A 26272-nucleotide genomic window follows, 5' to 3' on the forward strand; every position below is an offset into this window, starting at 1 on the left:
TATATATATATCTCCTATAACTAAAACATATAGAATTTCAGGTAATGATAAGCACTAGCAAAAAACGTAAAGCTGAGAATGAGGATATTGAGAAGCTGGGTTGGAAGCTAAAACATGAAGTAACAAAGGCCAAGGTGGTTTCATGTTCTTGATTACATACTTTAAAAATGGATAAACTAAATTAAGACTCAGATTCTAGTATTTGGGCTTCACAGTGTGATTTTCAGCAATCACATGGCGTTAATAGCCTGAAGCTACATCAAAATTTTTGTTTGATTTATAGACCAAAATAACTGCCTTGAATAAAGAGGGATTCACTCCTAATACTTTTCCTATTTCCTGATGCCAAATAACACTGAATCTCTTGCCAAATTTGTGTACCAGAACACTGGTTTTATACACTTATAGCCTGGTAAGAAAGAAAAGACATGTATGAATAACTCAGAAGGCAGAAAATTATCATGCTATTAGACTCAGTACAATGTCATGTGCATTCTGAAAGGAAACATCTGCAGAGGCAAGAGAATCGCTTGAAACCCAGAGGTGAAGGTTGCCCTGAGCCAAGATTATGCCACTGCACTCCAGCCTGAGTGACAGAGAAAGACTCCGTCTCAAAAAAATCAAAATTACAAAAAAAGAAAAAAAATAGTGATCAATCTGGCAGCATTTTCTGCAAGTTAAACAGTATTCCCAATAGCTGCTAAAAGAAGACATGCTATATAATAGTAAGTCTGTAAGTAGGTAAAAATCAAGAGAATTGTTAATATGCTTGTTGAGAGTGAAATTATCTCTAGACATTACCCTATCCCTAACCCAGGGCTCGTAGACTATGACATTGATGTAGTTTGATCAAGAATTTTATCCTGATTTCAAATCCTTGTCTCTTCACCAGCACTTCTTCACCAGGAATATATGAAAAAAATTAAACCTGATGCCCTGAGGCATCCAATACATATGCTGAAATAACTTCTTTTCTCACTATCTAGAATGGTACTAGCTATGTACCACTCTTGTCAGAATCAAGGATATTGCTACTAAATCATTGTGCAGGGCTTAATTTTCTCACAGAATGCCAGTTGAGAAAGGCTCAACTTCTAGGAATCCAGCAAACTATATTTTTATAAGTAACATTCTTACAGAACTACTTCTAAATCCTTGGTGTTCAAAATTACTAAAGCTATATTCTCAGCTCAATATTTCAGAATTTAAAATTTAAAAGACTTTCAAATTAGTTCCCTGTAGCTGTCATGCCAAGGCAGTCAGAACATACGTTAAGGGTATGAGAAGTTTTTCTTGTTAGAAGGTCAGAACAGGCAGAGGAATATCTCCTTGTATGAGTGATGAAGCTCAGATATTGACTACTATCCTAACAATAAAGCCTAGTAGTTTGCTCATTTGTTACCTCTCTGAAACTTTTTTTGGATGACTACAAAACAGGAATTGAAACCTTCAAAATAAGGGAATTTGAAACCAAATCTTTGAAAATAGATAACGCTGCAACTAAAAATTTAGTTGAATAGGATTTTTACATTAACTCTCCCCAATTTACATTATGATAGTTGCCATCTAGAAGTGTTTTTAAAAATATATATTGCTAGAGTCAGATGATGCATCCATTAATCTTTAGGGCATAGAATAATGTGAATCTAAAATTTTCAAATTGCTTACCCTACTGGTATTTGGTGAATGTAATTTATTTGAAACTAGATGCCATAGGGATGGTCAGGTTCTTTCAGTAGAACAATTAGCAAGACTTCAGAAGCAAGGTGGAGTGGGAAGGGAGGACCTGTTTGAGGAGACTAGAGCTGGGAAGTGTGAGATTAACAGTGCCAACATGAGGAGGTAAAGGGCAGATGTGGTGGAAAATTTAAACAGCCTTGCCTAGAAGTTCAAGTTAGTTGATGGCATTTGTTGATGAAATTGTCCCAAGCTTGTGGGATTCTCAACAAAGTCTTTATTACTGAGAAATTTGGAAAGAGATCAAGTATAGTTAAGAAATTGGGTTGGAAAGACCACCAGGAAAGGCTAGTATTCTGACACAAAATTTGATCATTTTATTTTGAAGCATTTCAAGCCTGACCTGAATGAATTGTTTAGTCTCAGACACATGCATAAAACCGTGAAAAGAGACACTGACTCCATTCAGCTTCTTTAACATGAGAAACTTTCATAGAAAACTAGAACTTTACAAGGTCAGCAGGTGTTGGAGGTATCATTATCTTAAATAGCTCATTGGAGGAAAATGAAATCTTAGTTTGGTTCTCAGGTTTTAAAATATCTATCATTTTTGAAAAATGTGAAGTAACAAAATATGATCTGATTATCTTATTCCTAAAATCTTTTGCAGAATTATCCCAGCCTCAATGTTCTCTTTAGTATTTAATGAGAATAAGAAACTGAAAATGACTGAATTGAAAGAGTAGACTTTAAATCCATATCTTGATGGCACATACATTTTTTTCAGTTTTTTTTCTGAATGATTAATAAGGATTTTCAAAACTTGAGTATCTTCTATTTTTCCCTTCAACATAAAGAAATTATATGAAAATATTTTAGAATATCTAATGATGTTATAGTTAGCTATCTCAGGAATTCATTTCTAATCATATACCTCATCCAAACTCCCCACTATGAACAAAAATAAAATAAAATAAAAATTCTTAGTTGCGTCTGGAGGCCACATTACAATTTCTGTGCACTATAGAAACCTGAAAAAATACAGCTTAAAAAAAAATTGTGAACAGTACCCATAATTATGAAGAAGAAAAATGAAGACTAGAAATAAACTATTGAAAAATTTCCATGTCTCAGTTAAGTTTTTATTTTAAAATTATTTATGCTTATCTCTATAATACTATTGGGAAAGAGAGAAAGGAAAACCTGACTGCGTTCTCATCCAAAGGAGGTGATTCCACTGATTTAGCCAAAATAAGACCTCCCTGGTTGTAATAACTAATAAAGTTGTTGGCGTTTTTTATACGGTACCCCACTCACTAGGTGATCAGACACCCTCTTGCAAAAAAAAAAAAAAAAATACGTATAAAATAAAGTTGAAGTTTTATGTTATTCTTTCAAGGAAGAAACATCTGTTTAACGCAGACCAGAACATTTCAACAAAATCATCCAAATATTTATGGAGATCATAAATCAGGTGAAAAAGCATATTCATCAACAACTAAAGAAAGTACATTAAATAGTCTCGAAGTACATTTTCATTTTTTTTCTGACAGGAAAACAGGTTTCAGAAGGGTGGAGACATTTTACCATGGCTTTTAACAGTGAGGTAGGATATTTAAATAAAAAGAAAATTTTGTGGAAAGCTCAGAGAAAAGAGATGGGTGCGACTTGAGTGACAAGGTGAGAGCAGATCTCATTAACTGAAATGAGAGAGAAGGAAGGAATTTTGCAAATATGGAAAGATAACTAGTGCAGGTTTGAACAGATTATGTCAATCAATGTAGAATTTAACTATCTTTTTAATCAAAGACTATGGAATATTTTATAGGTGTTTGCTTATACTCATAAAGTTCTAAAGAAATAGCAGTATGAATTTGGTTGAACTAATTTTTTTCATAGATATGATTCTCTCAAGTTATATAGCAGATATATTTCTTAACTAGTTATTCTTCCTTTTACATATATTGTGCCACATTGAGTAACAACTAACCTGTTAATATCTATTGCTTTTTAAAAGATAATTAATATTAGAAAGTGATCATTTTTCTATTTCATATTAAATATGATATTCTGAAAAAGCAACATTGCCTGAATGTTCTACATTTTATCTTTTTGAAAACAGGTTTTATAAGAGATTTCTTGTGAAAAGCTGAATGTTTTGACACTGAAATAAGTCAGCTAACTCAAAGCTAAGCTTAATTTTTTGACATTGTTGGCATGAGGTCTCATTACCACTTTTTTCCTTTAAAGCTACAAGCAAATGTTTTAACAGATTTTAATCCATAGTACAGGCATAATTGATCTTAAATTTAAGGGAAAAAATCTGATTTTAATTAGAATTTAATTTGCATTCTAGTATTTATGTTGTAAAATTAATATTTACATTATATGATTCCACTCTGTACCATTTATTTCTTTTTGAAAAATTTTCCAGTAAGAGCAGAATAAATTTTCAGTAAATATTTTATTTCTTGGGGGATATTTTTAAATGGAAAATATATTAAGTTTTGGTAAAATCTGTTGCTAATTTGGCAATGGACAGAATATAAAAATTGGAGAGACTGAGTCATTATGATGAATTGGGTCTGACTTTTGTTATGACAATGGAAATTTCCCACAAATATTATATTCTTCTTTGATAATAAATATAGTCGAAGTGAATTGCAGTCAAGTATTTGAAGACCCATCTATAAATTTAGGAGGTTACTATTGATTTTTCATTATGAGAGATGCTTCCACTCATAAGCTACTGAAAGTCCATAAGAAGGTTTGGTTGTTTGTTTTAAATTTAAGTGTTCTTTATCAGGAAAATGTCAGGTATGCAATGAAAATAGATACATGAGGTGTCAGGTATCTATTCCAAACTTGGATATCACTTCAATTAGCATCATCTATCTTTTTTTTTTTTAAGAGTCTAAGTTTAAAATAGTCAATGGATATTCCCATGTATGAAGCAATTTTCCGCAAAGGCTGCTGCTGATGATCTTCTTAAAATGTATGTTCTGGGAGACATTGATTAAAGATAAATTATTTACCAGAGAATGAAGAACCCAAGCCCGATTATTTGGCTTTCTGCCAAAGATGCTAAAGGAAATGATGAATGATGAATGACAAATACATTACCAAGGAATTCGCCCTCTAAGAGACTGACAAAGATCTGATTTTTAGGATTATATTACCACCATGAAAGATACTTGTTACTGAGCTTCTAATGGAAATTCAGTCTATACTGAAGCAACACTCAGTTATTTTTCTTTCTATCTTTTTCCGAGTTATTTTATCTTCCAAAAATGAGTTATTTCTGTTAAAATAATTCACTTAAATAACTATGAAAGTTCAAATGTGTGCAAGTATTTTATTGGGACATATCTTATAATTACTTTAAATTCAAAAAGAAAATATATGCTTTATTAAAATTTGATCTGTAAGCTGCTTTGTTTGTAATTTAACTATTATTTAAAAATTGTATAATACATATATTTCTATTTACTTTATTCCTGTGTTGCTTTGGCTTAGTGAGACTAGGTCTCCATCTTAGGAGTTTCATTGAATGAAAAAGTATCAGAATGTAACCTGACCTTGATATGGCATCAGAATTTAATAAGATGACATTTAATAGGAATTAGGGGTAAGTTCCAGGTTTTACACTTAAATACAAAGAATCAATTTTGCAGACACAAAATACTTCAAACAAAATCTGAAATCATTGGTTTGACAAAACTTCAGGTTTGTAGTTGACAATAAATACAATGCAATGCAACAGTGCAATAGTGATATCTAAATATCTAATGTAATCATAGGTAATATTAGTAAGTATGTGATCTGAAATGAGTGGTGTGATATCCTGTTTTACTTTGTACTGGTGAGTTCCGGGTCCCACCCTTTGAAAAGAATAAAGACTATTCATCTCTCTTTTATAAGACAATAACTAAGAAAAACAAACAAACACCTCCTTTACTTTAGCTAAGAAAGAAGTTATTAGGTACAACTTGACAAGTTCAGCTAAGCATCCAAATCTTCCAGGAGGTTGTTACTACATAAAATCAAACCTTTTAAATTCAACTATGAGCAAGGAGATTTTACTTTTCTTTCTAGGTATTAAAGCTTCCAAACTCTGTTTGTTTCACAGGAGTCTGAACTTATAGAACTAAGAGAAACCATTGAAATGCTGAAGGCTCAGAATTCTGCTGCCCAGGCGGCTATTCAGGGAGCGCTGAATGGTCCAGACCATCCTCCCAAAGGTATATTTAGAAATCGTTTCATTTCCACCCAATATAATAGGCATCTATTTTATTTACTAATTAGAGTAAAACTGCATTTACTCAGTGTCATTGCCTTTTATAATGAATAAGTTGGTATTAATGTGGTTAGAATCCTAGAATTTTAGGATAGTGACTTTCATTATCAAATAATTTTTAAATTGGTCGTACGAAATTTGGTTCTATAGTTGTATACACATCTCTCCACTTGATTCAATGGAGATGGAGATGGAGTGGTTGGTTAATACATGCATATCTGACTTCAGGCAAAACAAACCCATTAATGAGTATGATAATCTAGATCTGTATATAAAAATGAAATAGTCAATATGATGATACAGCAAGCAATGGGCATTGGGAACAACTTTTCCTGGATGGAGCCTACAAAAAGGTACATTTCCTGTAGATAATTTTAAAACAATAAAAACAACAGGCGAAAGCTAGGTATATTTTATATTATTCCTATGCTTAAGCAATTCTAAACAATAAACATACTTCTGCCACTGCCCCTACCCCTGAGTTCACCACTGAAGAAATGCTCATTATTAATATCGTGTCATTTTTTTCCTTTACATTGGTTCTGTTTACTCATTTCCTGACACTTTTCAATGGCATTCAACATGCTCAACTCTTTCCCAGCTTCAAAAATCCTGACCTAAAACATGAATGCCTTATTATCTCTCTTTTCACTTCCAGAAGAATTCTGAGAAAAATTTTATGAACTCTTTCAATGTCTTCAGCCACCAACCATCTTTAGACCACTGGAGTGTAGCTCCTTTTCCCTCCACTCCACCAAAATAATGCTCTCCAGGATCGGTAGATACTTATATGACACTAAATTCAGTAAAACATTTAAAATTCTGATTGTATTAGACAGACATGGAAACAGTATTTGATGCTGATATTCATTCCTTCCTATGTGAAACATTCAGTTTTTCTAATGTTCATGACATCACACATTTTTGGTTTTTCTTCTGCTCCTTTGAAATGTTTTTTCAATATTTCTTTTATAAATTCACTCTTTTGTATCCATTTGTTAATTGTTGATATCCTAAGCTCTCTTCCATTATGATTCTGTATATTATGATTCTATGCATCCTATTTAAAAATATATAGAAAATCATCTCATACTCTAGCTGTAATTTTTATTAAAGTGTTAATAGTTAATAACTCTCAAATCTAGGTCTGCAGGCCAGGCTCTGTATATAGAGCTACCGAGAACTCCATGTGGATATCTTTGAATGTCTGTTTTGCATCTTAAAACCAATGTCTCCAAACTTTAACTTGTCTTCTGTCTCAGACCTGCTGCTCCTTCAGTGCTTTTTGCCTCAGTGGATAGCACCACCATCCTTCCATTTAGCCAGAAATCTAAGTATTCTTCATAACTCCTCCTCTTCTCGTTGAATAAATTACCAAGATCTATTGATCCCACTCCTTAAGTATCTCTTGGATCTGTTCACTTTTCTCTGGTTTTACTCTCACCATCCATCACCTCTCTCCTGAACCATGACCACAAACCCCTCAATAGCCTTCCTCTTCTTAATCTTATCTGCTTTACACCAGTCTTCACAGTGAAACCAGAACAGTCATTAAGAAACACATCTACAGGTATTCCATTGCCTTTAGAATGGAATATAGACTCCTCAACTTGCCATAATCTCTCTTCACCAGCTTCATTTATTCAACAAATATTTATTCATAACCAACTATGTGCCCAATGAAGCACATATAGACTTTACTTCTTGTTCTGTTGTTGCATTGTATATTCCATATTTCAGCTATCCTGAATTTTTTTCAATTCTTCATAAGTTCTTTATTAATTGCATTCATTCCATTTAGAATATTCTACCTTGTTTGATCAGCATAAAAACTTTTTGAGACACTGCAGCAGGTAACCCAAATATGCTTTCTTGATTCCTACACTGAATGAAGTCCCCTGTGATATATTTCTGGAAGTAGCAATACTTCCCTTCTTAAAATTACATTATACTTTGGGGCTTTTATTTAAGATATGTCTTTCCTGATTTACAATAGTAGAATTTGTTTTTTCACTCTTTTGAAAGACATCAGGATGCCCATGATGATGTCTTGCACATAAAAGGGGTTTATTTGAATTTTTAAAAGAAGAATAAAGTAATTTTTAAATGAATTTCAATTTAAATTTTAGGAAAACAATTACATAAAGTGAGATATGCATAAATTGAAGGACAAAGTAGTTCTATAGGGGCTACTTCTCTCAAGAATTTAGCAACTTTCCATGTGGGGGAGTGATTTATGTGATGCATGGAAAATTACTGCATATTTAAAGCTTATCTTAGAGCTATAATAAAGCAGCTTATGTTCTAAATCTTCATGTCGTGAATAGGTCCAGAAGGGATTTAAAAAGGCTTAATCCTTACTTTAACACAGCACAAGTCACTGAAGTGAAACTTGCTGAAAGGATTCCTTTTATCTTAAGCAACAGGTAGCTGAATATGACTACTGAAATTGAAAAATTGGAATGCCTTTGCTCAGAAATGTGAGAGGGGTGATGCTTAAGGTGAAAAATACCAGTTAATATTTACATCGACCAATAAATATTAAAAAATAATTTGCTAGGTTTTAAAAGTAACAAAAACCACTGGTTATAAAGGATTGAATGTATACAAGACAGTTAGATTGTATTTCTGTAATATTAAAACTCAGTATTAAATGTAATGAACATAGAGTGATTCTTATCACATTGACCATTGACATTACATGGAAAAAATAGTCAGTTAGACTAATTATGTGTCTTTCCATGGGTTATTAAGGTAATTGTATGGCATATACATTTATATTTGGAAATCACATTGAAATTTACTTTTAGAGACCCTTAAAATATGTATGTAATGTATATTTTTACATATGATTTTAGAAGATATATTTGGAATGAGGCAACAGTCTTATAGACAGGCCAGACTATCACAAAATCACACACCAGTCTGTGAATGTGTTTTCTATTTTCTCTAAATTAATGCCTCACATTCATTAATGAAGTCTGATAAATAATTACAGTCTATAATAAATTTTTTTTTGTTTAGAAACATATGTAAACACCTGCTATTAAGTACTAGGCATTATCAGATCTTAAAATACAAAGATTTAAAAAATTACCTTTGTTCATGGAACTCACAATCCACTGCAAATATAGTATTTGTGATAAGAAATTTGAAAATTGAAGGTACTAGAAAATTTTACCTTTTTTTTTCAAAATGTGTTATTGCTTTCTAAGTCACTACTTCTGTGTAAATATAGAATTGTTTTTCCTTAAGATATACCAAATACAGTGGGATAACACATGTATTAAAGTTCTGTCAGCACTAAATATTTTTTAGAAATAATGATAGGCAAATGTAGTTACAGTGAATGAAAAATCAGAATCGATTTATTTAACACTATGTATTGATTGATACCACATGCCATATGCTATATAAGGTTTGGAATATATAATGGTAAACAAAATAGATATGGTCTTTGTCTCCATAGAACTTTTAGTCTAGTGGGAGAGCAGAGGGTAGATGAATGTATGTGATCATTGGTGAAGCTGAACATGTATACCAAAACAGTTATAAGTTCTAAGATGGAAAATAACGGGTACCATAGGGAAGGAGGGTACCAAGGAGCCTACTGGAGGTTACACAGTCACGGAAGATTACTCTAAGGTAGTAATATTCAAGTGAATATCCAAGGAATAATTGTCAATCACATTATAAGTCGTGAGGGAGGAGCATTTCAAAAGAGCTTTGAGGCAGAAAATAAATTAGTTCCCTTATGGAACTAATGTAAGGAAAATACTAAGCAAATGTGTAAGAAGAAGAACACGATTGATGAGTTAAGGACTGACAAGATTACTGAGGGATTGTAGGCCATATTTAGAAGACGGATTTTTATCTATTCTTATTACAGTGAGAAGTTATTGAAAGGTCTTAAGTGGGGGAGTGATGATGAAGTTTTCCTTTTAAAAAGATTTTTCTAGCTATTGTTTATAGAATGGTTTGAAGATGAGTAAGTTCAATAGCAATGCTTGCTGCAAAGGTTATGTTGATAGCTTGAACTGGGGCAGTGGTGACGCAGAGGATGGGAGGTAGAAAATGACAAGTGAACAAACACGTACCTGAAAATTTCACTTTAAAAATAGGCTTCTCCATTCATTCGGATTGCTGATATTCATTTGGTTAGCTATTCTTTACTGAACTTTATGATGCCCCATGTACTGAATTAAATACTTAGAAGTATTAAAAAAGAAATTGTTAGGGAACGGTAAAATGCATTTCCTTCATTTCACAATATTATTAATATTATGGCTTTGCTAATCTTTACTGGTGAATGCAGTTGTAAGTGAAGGTAACTGATACCTCCAAGGACTACTTTTGACCTATAATAATTTACCTATCTTTTAAAAATTTTAGTATTAAAGAAGTCAGACACAGTTTATTAATTTGGGATATAATAAAAATTCTGAAGTACTGTAATGCTTTGTGCTTTTCTATTTGTGAAAGTTAATTATTAGGAACGAGCTAGCAAATGGGAAATCTTTTTCAAAAAGCTAATGACTGATCTCAGCAAAAATTTAAAACCCGAAGAAATACCTACACATATTCTTCTATTGTCTATTTATATGAGTTCCATAATAGTTGATTAAAGGATACCAGATTCCTTTATTGTTGAATTGAAACCTCCTACATGAATACCTTGATTTAGGTTTAGGAGTTGGTAATGTTTTAGCATGCAAAACCAGTTAATGTTCTCATCACTACTTTTTAAAATAATTTTAAGGGACGAATTCTAGGGATTCTAAACAAAAAAACTCTATGTGTTTCTTCCTATAAAATTTTTCAGCATGATTGCCTTAGTAGAAAAATTAAGGGACTAATTGATATATATGTATATGATGATGAGGATATACATATACACACACATACATATATATGTAAATACATATATTACATGTCTATTAATACATACATATTTGTTATATGTTTTGAAAGCAACCAATTATAGTTTTGTTGCCATGGATCATTTTTACTATTCAGTAAATCAGTCAATTGAAAAGACTTGATTTTATGGTACTAGTTTTATTGAAACTTTGTCAGCTTTAGAATAAATTTTGACATCTTACAACTTCTACTGAGATATTTTTGCTTGCCTAATCTGCTTTGATGACAATAAGTATATTAATGGAAATTGACTAAAAGCAAGTGTGACCTTAAGCACAATTTTGTAAATTTTCTTAGTGTCCCAGTAATACCTATACTAGTGCATTTTAGGTAGGAAAAAATTCAGTTTGTTTTATTTTTAATAACTAAAAATCTATAAGCTGCTTGTATAAAAGAAATAGATACCTTTAAACATGATTGAATATCAAATACTATTCTCTTCAAAATATCTTAACTAAAGAAGCACTGCTTGCTTTTAGAAGTTAAGCAAGGCCATACCACATGCTGCATAAATGGCAGTTAACACAATGGATATTAGAATCAGCCTAGGGCTGAGCCTGGCTCCACTATTTTTCAGCTATGTGACCATGTGAAAATTACATTTAGTAAATAAACTCATTTCAGTGGTTTGCTTTAATAATAAAATTAGACACTCCGGGGCATATCAAGCATATTATAAAACCTAGTTTTATTATTATTTGTTATTGATGTTACTTTTACTATTCTATAATAAGTCATGGGCAGGGAGTAGGGGTACATTGGAAGAATTACACTGTTTTAAATATGTCCTCTGTTTAATTCACAAACTCAGTCTACCTAGGCTTTCTTTGGAGGATCTGCCTTTCATTGGCTGTTTGACTTTGGCCAAGTTACTTAACTTCTTTTCACTTCAGTTTCCTCATCTGTGAGATTATGTGCTTACATGACTTCAAGGTTTGTTTTGGCTCTAATATGGTATGATTCTATGAAATGGAAAGTTAATACATTTTGCTCTAGTAACTGTATTTGAAGCACAAATATTAAAAAGGCACAATTAATTCTCATTTTATTATGAGTTTCCATTTACTCCTTGAAGGTAATCATTCAGAACAAATCATTTTGGAAGAGCTGTTTGATCCAGGCATTCAGTAAAAATCGCTAGCATAGCATTTAATTTTAGACAAAACTCAGAACTCATTAAACTGCCAGGGCTGCAGACTTATATGAGATTCCCATTAAATCTTAATGTAGATAACTCAGTTAATTAAAACAAATATGGTTGTACTAAACTTCTAAAACCAAAACTGCATTGAAATTATCTGTACAAATCCTTGTTGACCTTTATTAGAGAACTTCCTCTCAAAAGACCTAAAAGACTTATTTGTTCAGATCGAGACTGTTCATGAGCCAATGTGATACTCTCTCTCTATTGCTAGATCTTCGCATCAGAAGACAGCATTCCTCTGAAAGTGTTTCTAGTATCAACAGTGCCACAAGCCATTCCAGTATTGGCAGTGGTAATGATGCTGATTCTAAGAAGAAGAAAAAGAAGAACTGGGTAAGCCACCGTCCTTCATCTAATTCAGAAGCTTATTAATGCATCATGTGTTAGGCCTTTTTCTTTGAGGCTTCAGTGATCTGCAGCAGTTTACAAAGTGCCCCATTCAAGCTACTGACACCTCAGATGCTGCACTCACCACCGAAATTGGTGTGGCATGTACTGAAAAGCATACATTTCAATGTTGGGACTAAACTTGGGTTTGAATCACCACTAGATCTAGACCTTTTGAGGGGCCTGAATTTTCTTATCTATAAAAGGATAGTTAATAGCAACTATATTTATTTGTGAATATCATTTATTCACAGATGTTATCTTGTTTTTCTATAGTATAACTATAGAAAGTCAATAGTATAGCTATAGAGTTATACTAAAGAAAAATAAGATAACATCTGTGAATAAATGGCTTAAAATAGGGGTTTATTGTGGGGGTAGAGATGAAGGAAAAGTGAAAAAATGATGATGATGATATGATGATGATGATGTTGATAGTGGTGTTGGAGGAAAAGGAGGAGAATGGGAGTCAATAAAGGGAAAGAAGAAACCATGAAACTCTCCTTCTGCCTTTGGAATCAACAGGGCTTACCATGTGAATAGTTTCACCCTAAAAGAAATCAACCACATTAGTGTCTTCTTGATGTTTTTAACCAGGAGAATATAGCAGAAATATAGAAATGCACTTTAACAGAACTGTACCTTAAGTTTGCTAGAGACATAATTTATTATATTGATCAATAGCTAAATAGCCGAAGGGAAGATACTGTTACTGCAAAAAACTTAAAAACAATGGAGTTAATGATTTCTTTTAATACCAAAAAAACACAAAGGTAGATTTTGAGTAAATACAACTCTTTATGAAATCCAGACATAATTATCAGAGGATTTTACTGGAGTGCTTTCTACAAATAATGAAAGAAATATCTTTTTGTCTTAAAAAATGTTTATACAGGTAATATTTTAAAATACTGATCAGCCTTCATTCCCTTGATTTGTAATTCCACACTCTTTCATGTTTCTGCAAGGTGAACTCTAGAGGAAGTGAGGTGAATATAAACCGTGGACAATTTGGCATGCATCTATAAAAAAACTCTACCTTGGCATGAATGCTATTCATTTTGGCAGTAGGCTTTTATACCTTTTAAAACAGATTACCTTGTATGTCTTTTCTTTGTGTCTTTTCATTTTAATCTCAAATTTTAAAGAGATGTAAAACCACTTTCTGAATAGAACTGTAGGGGATACCAATTCTGGTTTTGAGTAGTCTGGGATTGGAAAATTTGAATAGAAAATCACAATTAATGAAGTGTTAGGTGAATTTGGTTTCATTTTGCTTTTTAAGTTTGTACTGTCAGCAGGACATGACTTGATTGTAGCGCTAAAGTGGCCATTTAAAACAAATTGCCTTGAAGAGAGAAGCATTGGGAATGGAGATCCCTTCAAGGTACTTAGTTTTAAATGAGTGCTCTGACAGCCATGCCCTTGACCTTGCACTATTTAAAAGCCTTCCATGTTTGCGCTGCGCTGGATTAATACAAGAATAAAATGAACACACAAAACACGGTATCATTTTTTTTTAGAGATACTGTGCTGCAATTGTTAATACTCTGCTTGTACATACTGACCCCAGGCAGTGGCTAGGATGGCATCTGCAAACTAACGCCCCAAAGCAAAAGCTCTCCAAGTGCAAATAGACAAGAAGGGTAATTTCTGTCCTTCTTTCAGCTGAGAAGTTCTTTCAAACAAGCCTTTGGGAAGAAAAAGTCCACCAAGCCTCCTTCATCACATTCCGACATTGAAGAGCTTACTGATTCATCCCTTCCAGCATCCCCCAAGTTGCCCCATAACGCTGGTGACTGTAGCTCAGCATCCATGAAGCCCTCACAATCTGCTTCTGCGTAAGTTGCTCCTTCTGCAAAATGCAGAAATATTTTTAAAAAACAATTTTAGATGAAGGCCATATTTATGTTCTAACCATATCTGTACCAATTATTTTCTGATTTTCCTGAGAATGATGGACAGCATTAGTTTCTCTTTTCATATTTCTCCTTCATTGGTTTCTTTCATTTTCATTTTTCTTTTTCATTTTCGTATGTTACAATTTAAGTGTTTCTTGATCTCATTCTCCAGTTTTCTGAATCATGATTCTCACTTCTTTTCATGGGCATTTGTCCATGTATCTGTCTAACTGTATGTACATACAGGTCACCTCTTGTCTGGCCACCAAAGAAACGACAAAATGGCCCTGTGATCTACAAGCATAGATCTCGGTAAAGTGCAGTGTGATGCATGAAAACTGCAAAGATCCAGGTTCTAACCTAAGTAGTGTTTGCTTTTGCTTTTTCTAAAATCACTCACATGCATTTCAACAATAAATACCTTCTCTTTCTGTTTTTTCAACTAAAATTTGGTTTCCTAAAATCAACCTGCAATCCAGTTTTCTTTGATTCTATTAGTTAATCTAACCTAGCATTTTTATGATAGCCCACTTTTTGGTAGTACAGTAGCCCCCAGCTTATCCACCAGGGATACTTTCAGGCATCCCCAGTGGATGCCTGAAACCATAGGTAGTACCAAGCCCTATGTATACTCTTTTTTTTTCCTATACATGCATACCTACATATGACAAAATTTAATTTAAAAATTAGGCACAATAAGTGATTTACAGCAATAATATAACAATTACAACAATATTTTGTGATAATAGTTATATTAATGTGGTCTCTATCTTCCTCAAAATAGTGTAATTTTTTTTTTTTTTTGAAACAAAGTCTCACTCTGTCACCCAAGCTGGAGTGCAATGTCAAGATCTCAGCGCACTGTAACCTCTGCCTCCCGGGTTCAAGCGATTCTCCTGTGTCAACCTCCTGAGTAGCTGGGATTACAGGTGTGCACCACCACACCTGGCTAATTTTTTGTATTTTTAGTAGAGACAGGGTTTCACCATGTTGGCCAGGCTGGTCTCGAACCCCTGACCTCAAGTGATTCACCTACCTCGGCCTCCCAAAGTGCTGGGATTATAGGTGCAAGCCACCGCACCCAGCCCAAAATACTGTAATATTTTTGGACCATATTTGACTATAGGTAACTTAAACCACAGAAACTAAAATTGTGGATAAACTCTAATTGTGGAGGACTACTGTACAAGAATGAACACATTTCAAATATAGAAAAGTGTTCTGGTGAGATAATTATCTGTGTTGTTTACTATTTAAATCTAATATCCTTGTATGCTCATGACAACAACTAGCATAGAACTCATATAGAACAGGGCCACTGTGCTTTGCCTACATAATTTTATCATTTATGCAGAAAGGAAGAACATATCACTGTCATTTTGTGGCCAGTAAACTAGTTCTCAGATTTTAAATGGAAAATATGTTAGTTAATATAAGACAATTTTTTTGGCAAATTTCCTGCAAAGCTGTCCACAAAACAATAAAACAACACAACAAGGATACAATGTGTTTCCTTCAAACAGCCCTCAGCTAGCCTGCTAGTAGGGGTTGAAACCTGTGATTTAGCTGTGATCTCCTAAATCAGCTGAGCCGAATAGGAAGGTTATATAACTCACCTATTATTTAAATGGCCAAAAGTAATCTCTCTAATTTATTTTCTACAATATTTATATTGGATTTTTATGCTAACTTAAAGGCAGTATTGTTTCAGAACTTTTTTTGCACAATTTTACAAAAGAAATCAACATTTTAAGAATGTAATAACTGCTTTTATAAAAGTATAGTCACATGTTGCAAATAGAGGTTTAAGTCCCTTGAAAATGTTGAAATGAAATGTAGTAATCTATGACTTTTTTGCCTGTAAATATCACCAATAAAAGCATTTTTAGGATCACTTTATACCCAGTAATAGTAAACTGTTTTTAAACTTTAAAAAATAGAAAAAAAAGATTAAAAGAAAAAGCTATTTCCGTTTTGAACTTGTGAATGCATAACTGTTTGTAAAACTCTTTCTCCTTTTCTCTAGGTTTTGCCAGCAGTACATCATATCTGTACCTGCTGGATAATATTACAGTTCAGCCTTTAAAAGAGGCAGTGCTTTTCTTAATCATCTGGCTTCCCCAGACCACTGATTTTGTTTGTTTCCTTCTTCAGGATCTGTGAATGCACAGAAGCTGAGGCAGAGATAATTCTGCAGCTGAAGAGTGAGCTCAGAGAAAAGGAATTAAAATTAACAGATATTCGGCTGGAGGCCCTCAGCTCTGCTCATCATCTTGATCAGATCCGGGAAGCCATGAACCGGATGCAGGTTGGTGCTGAAGTGCTTTCAAGGAATGAAATGGAGAAACAAACAAATAAAAAAAAAATGCTGCTTATTCTGTTCTTTTGGTTAACACAGAACAAATTCTGCTTGGAAACCCACCTTAGAAATGTACTCTGTTTATTCAGTCTTTGCAACTCATTTCTTAGTACTGAATTGAGAATTTTGTCAAATCCAAGTTTGGCAGTGGGAGTGAAAACTGGCAAGTTGTATTCAAGAACCACTCAGGATACTGTACTAGTGACTGGATTCAGGTTGAGAGCTAAGTTTTTGCAGAAGCTACTGCAATTCTTGCTTCTTCACTTTTCCATCGTTAATTTTATTTTGACTTTTTTGCCCGTTCTTTTGAAATCTGATTTTCACATACTTTCTCGCCAGTTTTCTATTGAAATACAAAAGTAATGGGGAAACTGTAGAAATTCAACACAAGCTTTCTGAATATGGAAGTCAAAGTGATTTGGAATGCCATCTGTAAAAGTAAAGCTTTTGTATTTTTTTTAAAAAAAACATCTAAAGGCTAAATTCAGAACCAGTCTGTGCTCAGACTCAGTTTTCATTGTATTATTGTATACCAGTAATTGCTTGGTACCACAGGTGACTGAAATAAGAAAAGCTCATTGCTGAGCAGATTCATCTGCCACTGTATATGTTCATCTAAAGGCTTTTGTTGTTTTTTATGAGCTTAGTGTCCCGATTGGAAGGAAAAAAAAAAACCTTTTTCAGATGTTAGATATGATTCTGGAGTGATTTTAAATCACCTTATTTACATTATTTTTGTTTTGCTCTGTTTTTCAACTGTCCACAGATTTATAATAATATTACAAATGGCATGATATGCTTATAAGATTTTAACATCACCTTTAAAATGAGAAGTGTTACGAACGATTCCATCATATTTTTCTTAATTCAAATGAGACCAAGTCCTGGAAAAATTCTCAAACACATGCTTTAGTCAAAAAAAAAAATGATAAAAATGTCGAATGGTTGGATTGACAGAGAAAAGGGTTAAATTTCCTTCTTGGGAAGGAAATCCTATTTCATATATTTGTTTATTTAATATATTACCACATGTTTTGTTTAACAAACAAGCTAATTAACTAGATAAAAGACTCAGGGCTATTTTCTCAATCAAACCAACTCAATTTTTTTCATGTTTTCCATCTTCATGACAGAATGAAATTGAAATACTGAAGGCTGAAAATGACCGGTTGAAGGCAGAAACTGGTAACACAGCTAAGCCTACTCGGCCACCGTCAGAATCCTCAAGCAGCACCTCCTCTTCATCTTCCAGGCAGTCATTAGGACTTTCTCTAAATAATTTGAACATCACAGAGGCTGTTACCTCAGGTGATTTAGTGCACATGCTTGCTGAATCACAGCATGCCTATAAGTTAACGGGTGGGAAGCCTGGAATTTGGAGAACTTTACATACTCTTAAATTAAAATGTTATACTCTAATTCTCAGAAATAGTCCTATTTTGATCTTATAAATCTAGTCTACTTAGTTATAATTTTAAAAGCACATTCTCTATCCAAAAGTCAATCTTAGAGATATGGTCTTCATAATATTTTTAAGAAATCACTTTTCCTTAGGAAGTACTTTCTCCATGATTACAATGATGAAGAAATAATACTCTCAGTGATGATAATTAGTACTTATGGATATAATAATAATAACCCCATACAATTTTATTGTTTTAAGTGTGCAAAACCCATTTATAAGTGTAGCATGCTTTATTTTCTAAATTTGACTCGATGACCCTGCATGATACTGCCCTGACAGAACATAATGCTACTCTGTCACCCAGTCTGCAGCTCTATTAAATTTCCAACAAACAGAAAGAACACAGTATTAGTGATGGAACAAGGGTACAGTTTTGATTCGATTGCAAATAGAAGCATATGACATAATGTCGTCTTAATATCTGATGAACCATTCAAGCATAAAGTGTAACTGTTTCTGTGGAACAGTTCATTGAGGAGAATCACTTTAAGGATAGAGAATTTAGTCTAGGGAGTATTTACATGAGGATCTGTGGTAATTGTAAAGCACGGCCACCAGATGACGCTTGGAAACCAATAATATATATGTTCCTAGCCAACATTAGATTCCATTATAGATTGGAGACAGTACACTGCTTGCCTTAAGTCATATTAAAATACAGAAAGAGAAGGAGAAGGGAAATGACATGGCATGCTGATATTGATTACATTTCCGATGAATCACACCTCTTCTAAAAAGGCAGAATGTTAAAAATTCTGCTATTATGGCTGCTCTTCGTAATATAAAATAATGGCCTTCATCTTATATGTAAAAGACAAGTGGGCACTCCCTGTACTTTAAGAAAACAAATTTTATAAACTTCTGGTGGGGATCAGAGGAAGAAAATAAGTTCTGAGAATAAGCATTAAGTATGTCAGAAGTCAAGTATAAAGCAAGAAATTTCAGAATTAAATGAACTTATAGATCATTAGGTAAAATAAGACTATGGAAGTGGATGGTAATTTGAGTGTGTAAATTGTACATAAAGTATTATTATCCACACTCAATAAAATATCCTACAAAAGAAAGAACCCGAATGTTTAAATGTATAGAATCTGACAGTTCTGAACAACATCCTCTATGTTGGCTTGTTGCTGATGGACCTGACAGAGAAGTGAAGTAAGATCTACATCTCATAGTAACCAATGCATTTCTGGATTCCTAGGCTTGGCTCCTAGCGAAAGACAAGGGCCAGTACCTTAGAGGTCAGACTAATGGTAGGATTTCACTGCCTTTTATATAATTCTGTTTTATTTTATGAAAATATGGTAAGATTTGAAGGAGGCAAGTTTAATACTGAAGGTGGTTTAGAAAAAAGACATATATAAAAAAACTTAATGTCTAGGAAAAATAGGACTCATAAAGATAAATATAAAATCAAAGAGTTTACATTTACAATTTCTATGTTTATTGGCCTTAACACACTGATGGCCATGATTAAGAATTTAAGGCAATTTTTTGGGAGAAGCCAGGTTTTACTTTTTTTAATACCTTTTTTTTTACCCATTCCCTAAGTTATTTTTAATATATCTTATTTCCTTAATTATTTTTCAGTAGTGATACTTATGTCTGAACTAAAAAAAAATTAAATCACACAACTAGAATATTGTTTTCATTACTTTCACTCTTGTGTAGTGGGTTCAACACTTGGAAATCAAAACTGCCTTTATGCTGGGGCTTTTTAACAGAGAGACTTTCTAGGTTTCATGATTAATCTTAAGCAAAAGAAAGTAGGCAGGAGAGAGGATAATTGGCAAATATCTCATTCCTGAAATATTAATCGCATGTTCCATGCATCCAGTAAAGACAGACGTTTGAGAAGTCTTCAGTTTGGGGCCAGAATTTTACTTAATTATAGCCAGAATGGCAGACCTCCTTAATTCTTTCTTCAAAATATAGACAGAGGACCATGACTTATTTTCTAGTAAAAAACAAAACAAAAACAAACAAACAAACAAAACTACAGAAGCCTCTCACATTCAATTTGCAGTTTTTCCTGGAGTTGTTTCATCAGGTGACCATCCTGTCAATATATTCTGAACTGGGGAGATTCAGAGTCATGATGTGACCTGCCCACAGTCAATAGAAGGAGTTAGAATAAACAGAAATAATGGTTAGAAAAGCAAAACTTAGTAAACACTGAGGATGAAGTGCTTTAAAAGCATTATCTTGTATGTTCTCAATAACTCTACCAGGAAGGTGCTGTTTAAGCCCTGTTTTACAGCTGAGGAAACCAAGACTTAGGAAAGTGACTATAACAATTTGTTCAAGATCATGAAACTAGTAAGCAGCAGAACTAATAATCAAACCCTGGCTTGGATGAATCCAGGACCTGGACTTTTCACTATTATGTTAATTTGCTTTAAATAGCCACATAATAAAAGCAAAGAATAGTTATTCACTCATCTTTGGTAAATATTTATCCTACTATTGTGTGGAGAAATTTCATATTGTAAGTGTAGTTTTTAGAAGCAAATTTGACATGAAATGAATAACATATTACAAAGCAAATTTAAGCAGCTTATGTGGATCAACAGTCAGGCCAAACTCCTTTGCCAGGGACTGCTTAGCCATGTGTGATTTGGTCCTTACTTATTTCCATCCACATCATTTCATACCACTCCTCACCCTCCCCTTGTCTCTACAGTCCTGCTACCCCAAACATCTCTCTGTTCCTTTAACATACCCAGCTCACACATCTCAGGGTTTTGCACTTGTCTTTGTTGACTGAATCTTTTTCCCTGGTTCTTCACTTGTCTAGCATTCCTCAGCCTTCTGGTCTTACCTCCAAATACCACTTCTTCAAGGAAGCCTTCCAGGATGACCTATCTATGTAGATCAGGCTCCCTTCAGTTAGTTTCTATTTCATTGTCCAGTTTATATTAGCAGAATGCATAACCTATTCTGAAATACATACTCCAAAAAAAAACAAGGAATTATCTTTCTTTCTCATCTTGGTGTTCATTCCCAAAACACAGCAAAATTTCTGATGCCATTTATGCTTAATAAATATTAGTCAAATATTTTTGAGCATTTATAAGTAATTAAGACAAGTACTAAAGTAACTTGATCATGAACTACCAGAAGTCTAGATGTGAACAGCCAATGGTAAACCACTCTAAACTTCTAACAAAGGAGCAAGGTAATTAAAATGACACTTAAGGAAGAGTTTTATTTTTGAGTAGAGTAGGTGAAAAGGTGAAAGACTATTAAGATGTGAACTTGGGAAAATAATTAAGCTCCAGTGCTGGAGATTATCTTTGATGATTTAAAAATTTATTGCAAAGCTCTAAAATTCTGAAAGTTCTCAAGCTCTGAAAGTTGCTTTTAATTGTTATGATCTTAGAGTATTTTTATTGCTTACTTTCAAAATTACATATGCTTAATTATTACAATAATAGAAACGATTCTATTTTTGGAAGCCATCTTATTACAGTGTTGATTTCTATGATGCTATAGTCATAACATTTTTTTTCTATAAATGTATTGTCAGAGCAGTTGAGTCCTCTTTTCACCAGGAATATGTGCTCTTTAGCATATAAGGGAGTTTCATTTATCCACAGAACAGTGTCTTAATATTAAGCATGGTTCTATGATGGTATTGTTATTAAAGGAAAACAGATATTTGTGATAGTTTACCTTAATAATTCTCCAAATTGGAAATTAATCTGGTATAATGTATTTTGAAAGTTAATCTTTAATAACCATTTAAAGGCTGATATTTTAAAGGTTAGCTAGCTTTTATCATGGTTCTGTAACTCTTAGCTGATTAATCGAAATACTATTTTGGTTTTGAAACTATTAGCATAAAGGATTCAGGAGAGCAATCATAATGCCAGTATAATGCCATGGTTGAAAGTCAATAACAGTACCTAATAATTATAAAGATAAGGTGAGTAGTTATATAGCTGGCTATGTCAAATGCTTGAAAATAATTTCAGTTGACAGTCAATTTCAGCACCTTTGCATTTATAAATTACATGGATATTGAGCTTGGATATTTTAGATTGGATAGAAAAATCAGATGGCTTGTCAGTTTGTCATGGTTATAATGGTGACTAAATATTACTCAGGTATTACTCAGACCTGTGTGTCATAGAAAAAAGAAATCTCTTATTTCCTCATCTAAATGCAGTGAGTGGCCCAACACTTGAGTGAAGATCTTTGCAAGCAGAAATAAATTCTTAGATTGAAACTTTAGCCCAACCACAGTAATTCATCTTCTTGAAAGCTGAGGTTTTTCAAACCAGTTAGACTAGAATGGGGAGCAAATCCCATTGAAAGATATAAAACTATGAGGGAGAAAAGAATGACAGTAAACAAATCTGAGCTAATGTTACTCTTTTGTGTATGTCTTTCTTTTAAAATTTGATAGATATTTTGCTAGATGATGCTGGTGATGCAACTGGACATAAAGATGGCCGCAGTGTGAAAATTATAGTCTCCATAAGCAAGGGCTATGGTCGAGCAAAGGTACTTCTTTAATCTTAAACTCTTTAATACTAATAAGGAGAATTACTGTGAGTCAAATGTATTTTATATGTGAATATTTGATCTGGTAAACATCCTACAACAATTGTGGATTGGCATTAGCTTAATATGTCATGTAAACATGAAAGGGACAATAAAGAGATGACATCATCATAGAGGTAGAAATGTGTGGTAGATGTACCTCAGATTCATTCACTGAAAACAAAATTAACAGCCCTTCATTTCTAAAACTTAAAAAAACAAAAAGTTATTTCTTTGACAAACACCTTGTCTGACATATTCTGTTGGTTTCACTTATTGGTTATAGGTAATGTTTATTATGTATGGTAACATGTCACTAGAGCTGTCAATATGGTATTTATACAAAGGGAAGACTGTAAGCTAAGTGAATATTCTAGAAATCAGAAAGACACATATTCTACTGAACTCAGTAGGACAAATTCCATTGATGTTACTTGTCTATTTAAGCGAGGTCCAACATTTGCATTAAAATGTTGCCTTCAAATTGGCAATGTCATTCTGACTTTAACCCTTTCTTAAAACAACAACACAAACAAATTTTAAGTTAAAATTTTAGTTGAGTGGCCAAAAATACAAATTTCTAAGTATCCATTTTTTTTTTTACATCAAGCAAATAAAAATTCTTTAGAATTTCAGAATGAAGTACTTAAGTGTGAAAAGTCAGATAGCACTTGTGAATTCTTACCTTGAGTCAATGTTCCAAGGATTCCAATGCAGTCAGCTTTCTGCTTGAGCTGCAGATGTATACCTACTTTTCCCAAGTGGGTCTTTATGTGAGAGACAGTAATACTCTTAGTGAAACATAAACGAACTTCAATTTAAAAGCAGCTTTTTATAAGGTATTGCATAAGCAGTAATTTTAACTGGGTTATAAACACACTGAAAAGTAAGATTTCCTGTTCACAGTAATTCTAACAGAGAGTGCCTTTGAGCATTTTTTTTCTTAAAAAACTTCCATGAAAGTAGTTGTCTTATTCTACCTAGACTTCCATAATAAAATAACAGACTAGGTGGCCTAAACAACAGAAATTTATTTTCTCACAGTTCTGGAGGCTAGCAAGTCCAAGATCAAGGGGCTAGCTGATTTGGTTCCTGGTGAGGGCTCTCTTTTTGCATTGCAGGTGGTGGAATTCCTGCTGTGTCCTCACACAGTCTCACCTCAGTGTCTGTAGGTAGGAAGAGAGAAAGGCTACAAATCCCGAATTGTTTACTTTACCCAGTAATCCCATCATGAAAGTCCCACCATTATGATCTCATTTAATCCCAATTACCTCCCAAAGACCTCATCTCCTAATATCATCACTTTGGAAGTCAGGGCTTCGATGTATGGATTTTGAGGAGACACAAATATCATTTCATAACAATAGTAACAAAAATCACAATTGTCAGCTGTGGATTTCTCAACTTATTCTGCAAAAGGTATTAGATTCTAACTCAGATTATACCTGAATAATGGTGATAACCATTTACCATTATGGTGCTAAATATTACAGATTAAGAAATTGAGGGTCTGAGCCAGTTAAGTAATTTACCTAAGGTCACATTTCTTAATTAGGTGGTAGGTATTATGTGTTATAGAATCCATATCTTCTAACCCATGACTCAGTGATTATTCTACCACCCCTTAATGATAACATACTTGGTGACTAAAACCAGGATTATATGTCAAATATCTAATTGTATCTACTGGAATCATAATCACTATTTCATTAACCATTTCTGGTCATCATAATAGAGGCTCTAGACAGACTAAAAATTCAGAATTATTTACCTTTCTAATATATGTAGAAACTTCTCAAAATCCCATCTTATAAAAAAGATAGATTTGGAACCATTATTTTTATTATAAAATAATTACTTACTTGATAAAACGAATCCTGTAGGTTTCTCTGGCAAGGTCTTTTAAACAGAGAACTTCTAACAAAATCAAAATGGAACCTGTTTTGTAGGTATACTTATATTACCATAGGTAACACATTTTAAAGTGAGAATTGGATTCTATATTAAAATTAATAAAACAACTGAGTTTTGGACTTACCAAAGATAAGATCACAAAATAGTAAGATAAGGTTCTTGAATTCATATAATATGGTTCTGTTCTGTCTCTATCACCATTTCCCTCCTACCAAGCTTCTTCTCTTTACGAAGGTATCCATCTCTTTATAATGTAAGAATATTCTTTCAGATTCCTTCACCTTTGCCTTCTATAGAACAGGTCATGAATCAGTTTTCCTTGACATGCTGCTTTATCTCATCTCTCTCTTTCTTGTTGCTGTTGCTATTTTTTTGTTTATTTGTTTTGTTTATTTGTTTATTTATTTGTTTGGTTGGTTAGTTGGCTGAAATGTTTTATTTTATATAATCCACCATGTATGTCTATTACTATAGAAGCCATAGGCTTAATAAATAGTTTAGTCTTAACAACAACTACATTAACTAATTTTAGTAGAAAACATAGTAATAAAAAAGATACACGGTTGGATTTTATCTTACTTTATTTTGTTCTTATTTAGGATCAGAAGTCTCAGGCATATTTGATAGGATCCATTGGTGTTAGTGGAAAAACCAAGTGGGATGTCTTAGATGGTGTAATAAGACGTCTCTTTAAGGTATGTTGTGCAAGACACTCTAATATTAATTTTCAAATATGTTTAATTGTTTCCCTTAACTTCGATAGCATAGACACATCTTGTTTTCTTCTCCTCAAATAAGGAAAGCTTTCTCTTTGTGCTATTTGATATTAACAGTTCTTATATTACACATTTCTAATATTCTTGACAACTAGCTCTATATCCCTGTGAGTTATGTATTTGTTGTAGATGAGTTGAACCTCTGTTTTGACTTTATTTTTTGTGTGTACCATTGTAGGAATATGTATTCCGAATTGATACATCCACTAGCCTTGGTCTGAGCTCTGACTGCATTGCTAGCTACTGTGTAGGAGACTTAATTAGATCCCATAACCTAGAAGTGCCTGAATTGCTGCCTTGTGGATACCTTGTTGGAGATAATAACGTCATCACTGTGAACCTCAAAGGTAAAAATGAAAATGAAAAGAAAGGCAGAAATATAATTTTTAGCAACACTTTATTCTCCCCACTGCCCCTTTTTGGCCAGTTTCCCTTTAAATTTTTCTATTTGAAAATTCTGTAGTATTTTAAAAATCAATATGACTCATTTCATACCAAAACTATTAAATACTACAGTCCTACTAAAAACACTAGAATCTAAGGAAATTAAGTTCTTTGGATTCTGGGATTTGAAGATTCAAGACTCACAAAAAGGAATGTGATTTAGGAATTTCAAATTTCTGGATTTTCTTCATTATCATCTTTCATTACAGAAGGATTCAAAACATTTAGTGTATATTCCAAAGTAATATATTCATTGATATATCTCTGATTTTAAAATATGTGTACCAGGCCGGGCGCGGTGGCTCAAGCCTGTAATCCCAGCACTTTGGGAGGCCGAGACGGGCGGATCACGAGGTCAGGAGATCGAGACCATCCTG

The 26272-nt window shown here is 33.2% G+C and overlaps 1 protein-coding gene across 2 annotated transcripts in view; it reads left to right on the forward strand.

Annotated features, from left to right (window-relative positions):
- Positions 1–26272, forward strand: part of NAV3 (neuron navigator 3) — a 394671-nt gene that overhangs the window by 343610 nt on the left and 24789 nt on the right. Inside the window, exons 24-33 of one of the 2 annotated variants that reach the window (XM_011981392.1) lie at positions 5807–5918; positions 12310–12431; positions 13454–13474; positions 14154–14326; positions 14633–14698; positions 16541–16694; positions 17879–18053; positions 22625–22722; positions 25275–25370; positions 25630–25798. In XM_011981392.1, coding sequence (XP_011836782.1) covers positions 5807–5918; positions 12310–12431; positions 13454–13474; positions 14154–14326; positions 14633–14698; positions 16541–16694; positions 17879–18053; positions 22625–22722; positions 25275–25370; positions 25630–25798 — 1186 coding nt within the window. The remainder of the gene's footprint in view (positions 1–5806; positions 5919–12309; positions 12432–13453; positions 13475–14153; positions 14327–14632; positions 14699–16540; positions 16695–17878; positions 18054–22624; positions 22723–25274; positions 25371–25629; positions 25799–26272) is intronic. The other variant, XM_011981393.1, reaches the window with a different exon arrangement.

This window comes from Mandrillus leucophaeus, unplaced genomic scaffold, assembly GCF_000951045.1.
Source record: "Mandrillus leucophaeus isolate KB7577 unplaced genomic scaffold, Mleu.le_1.0 Scaffold225, whole genome shotgun sequence".
NCBI lineage: Eukaryota > Metazoa > Chordata > Mammalia > Primates > Cercopithecidae > Mandrillus > Mandrillus leucophaeus.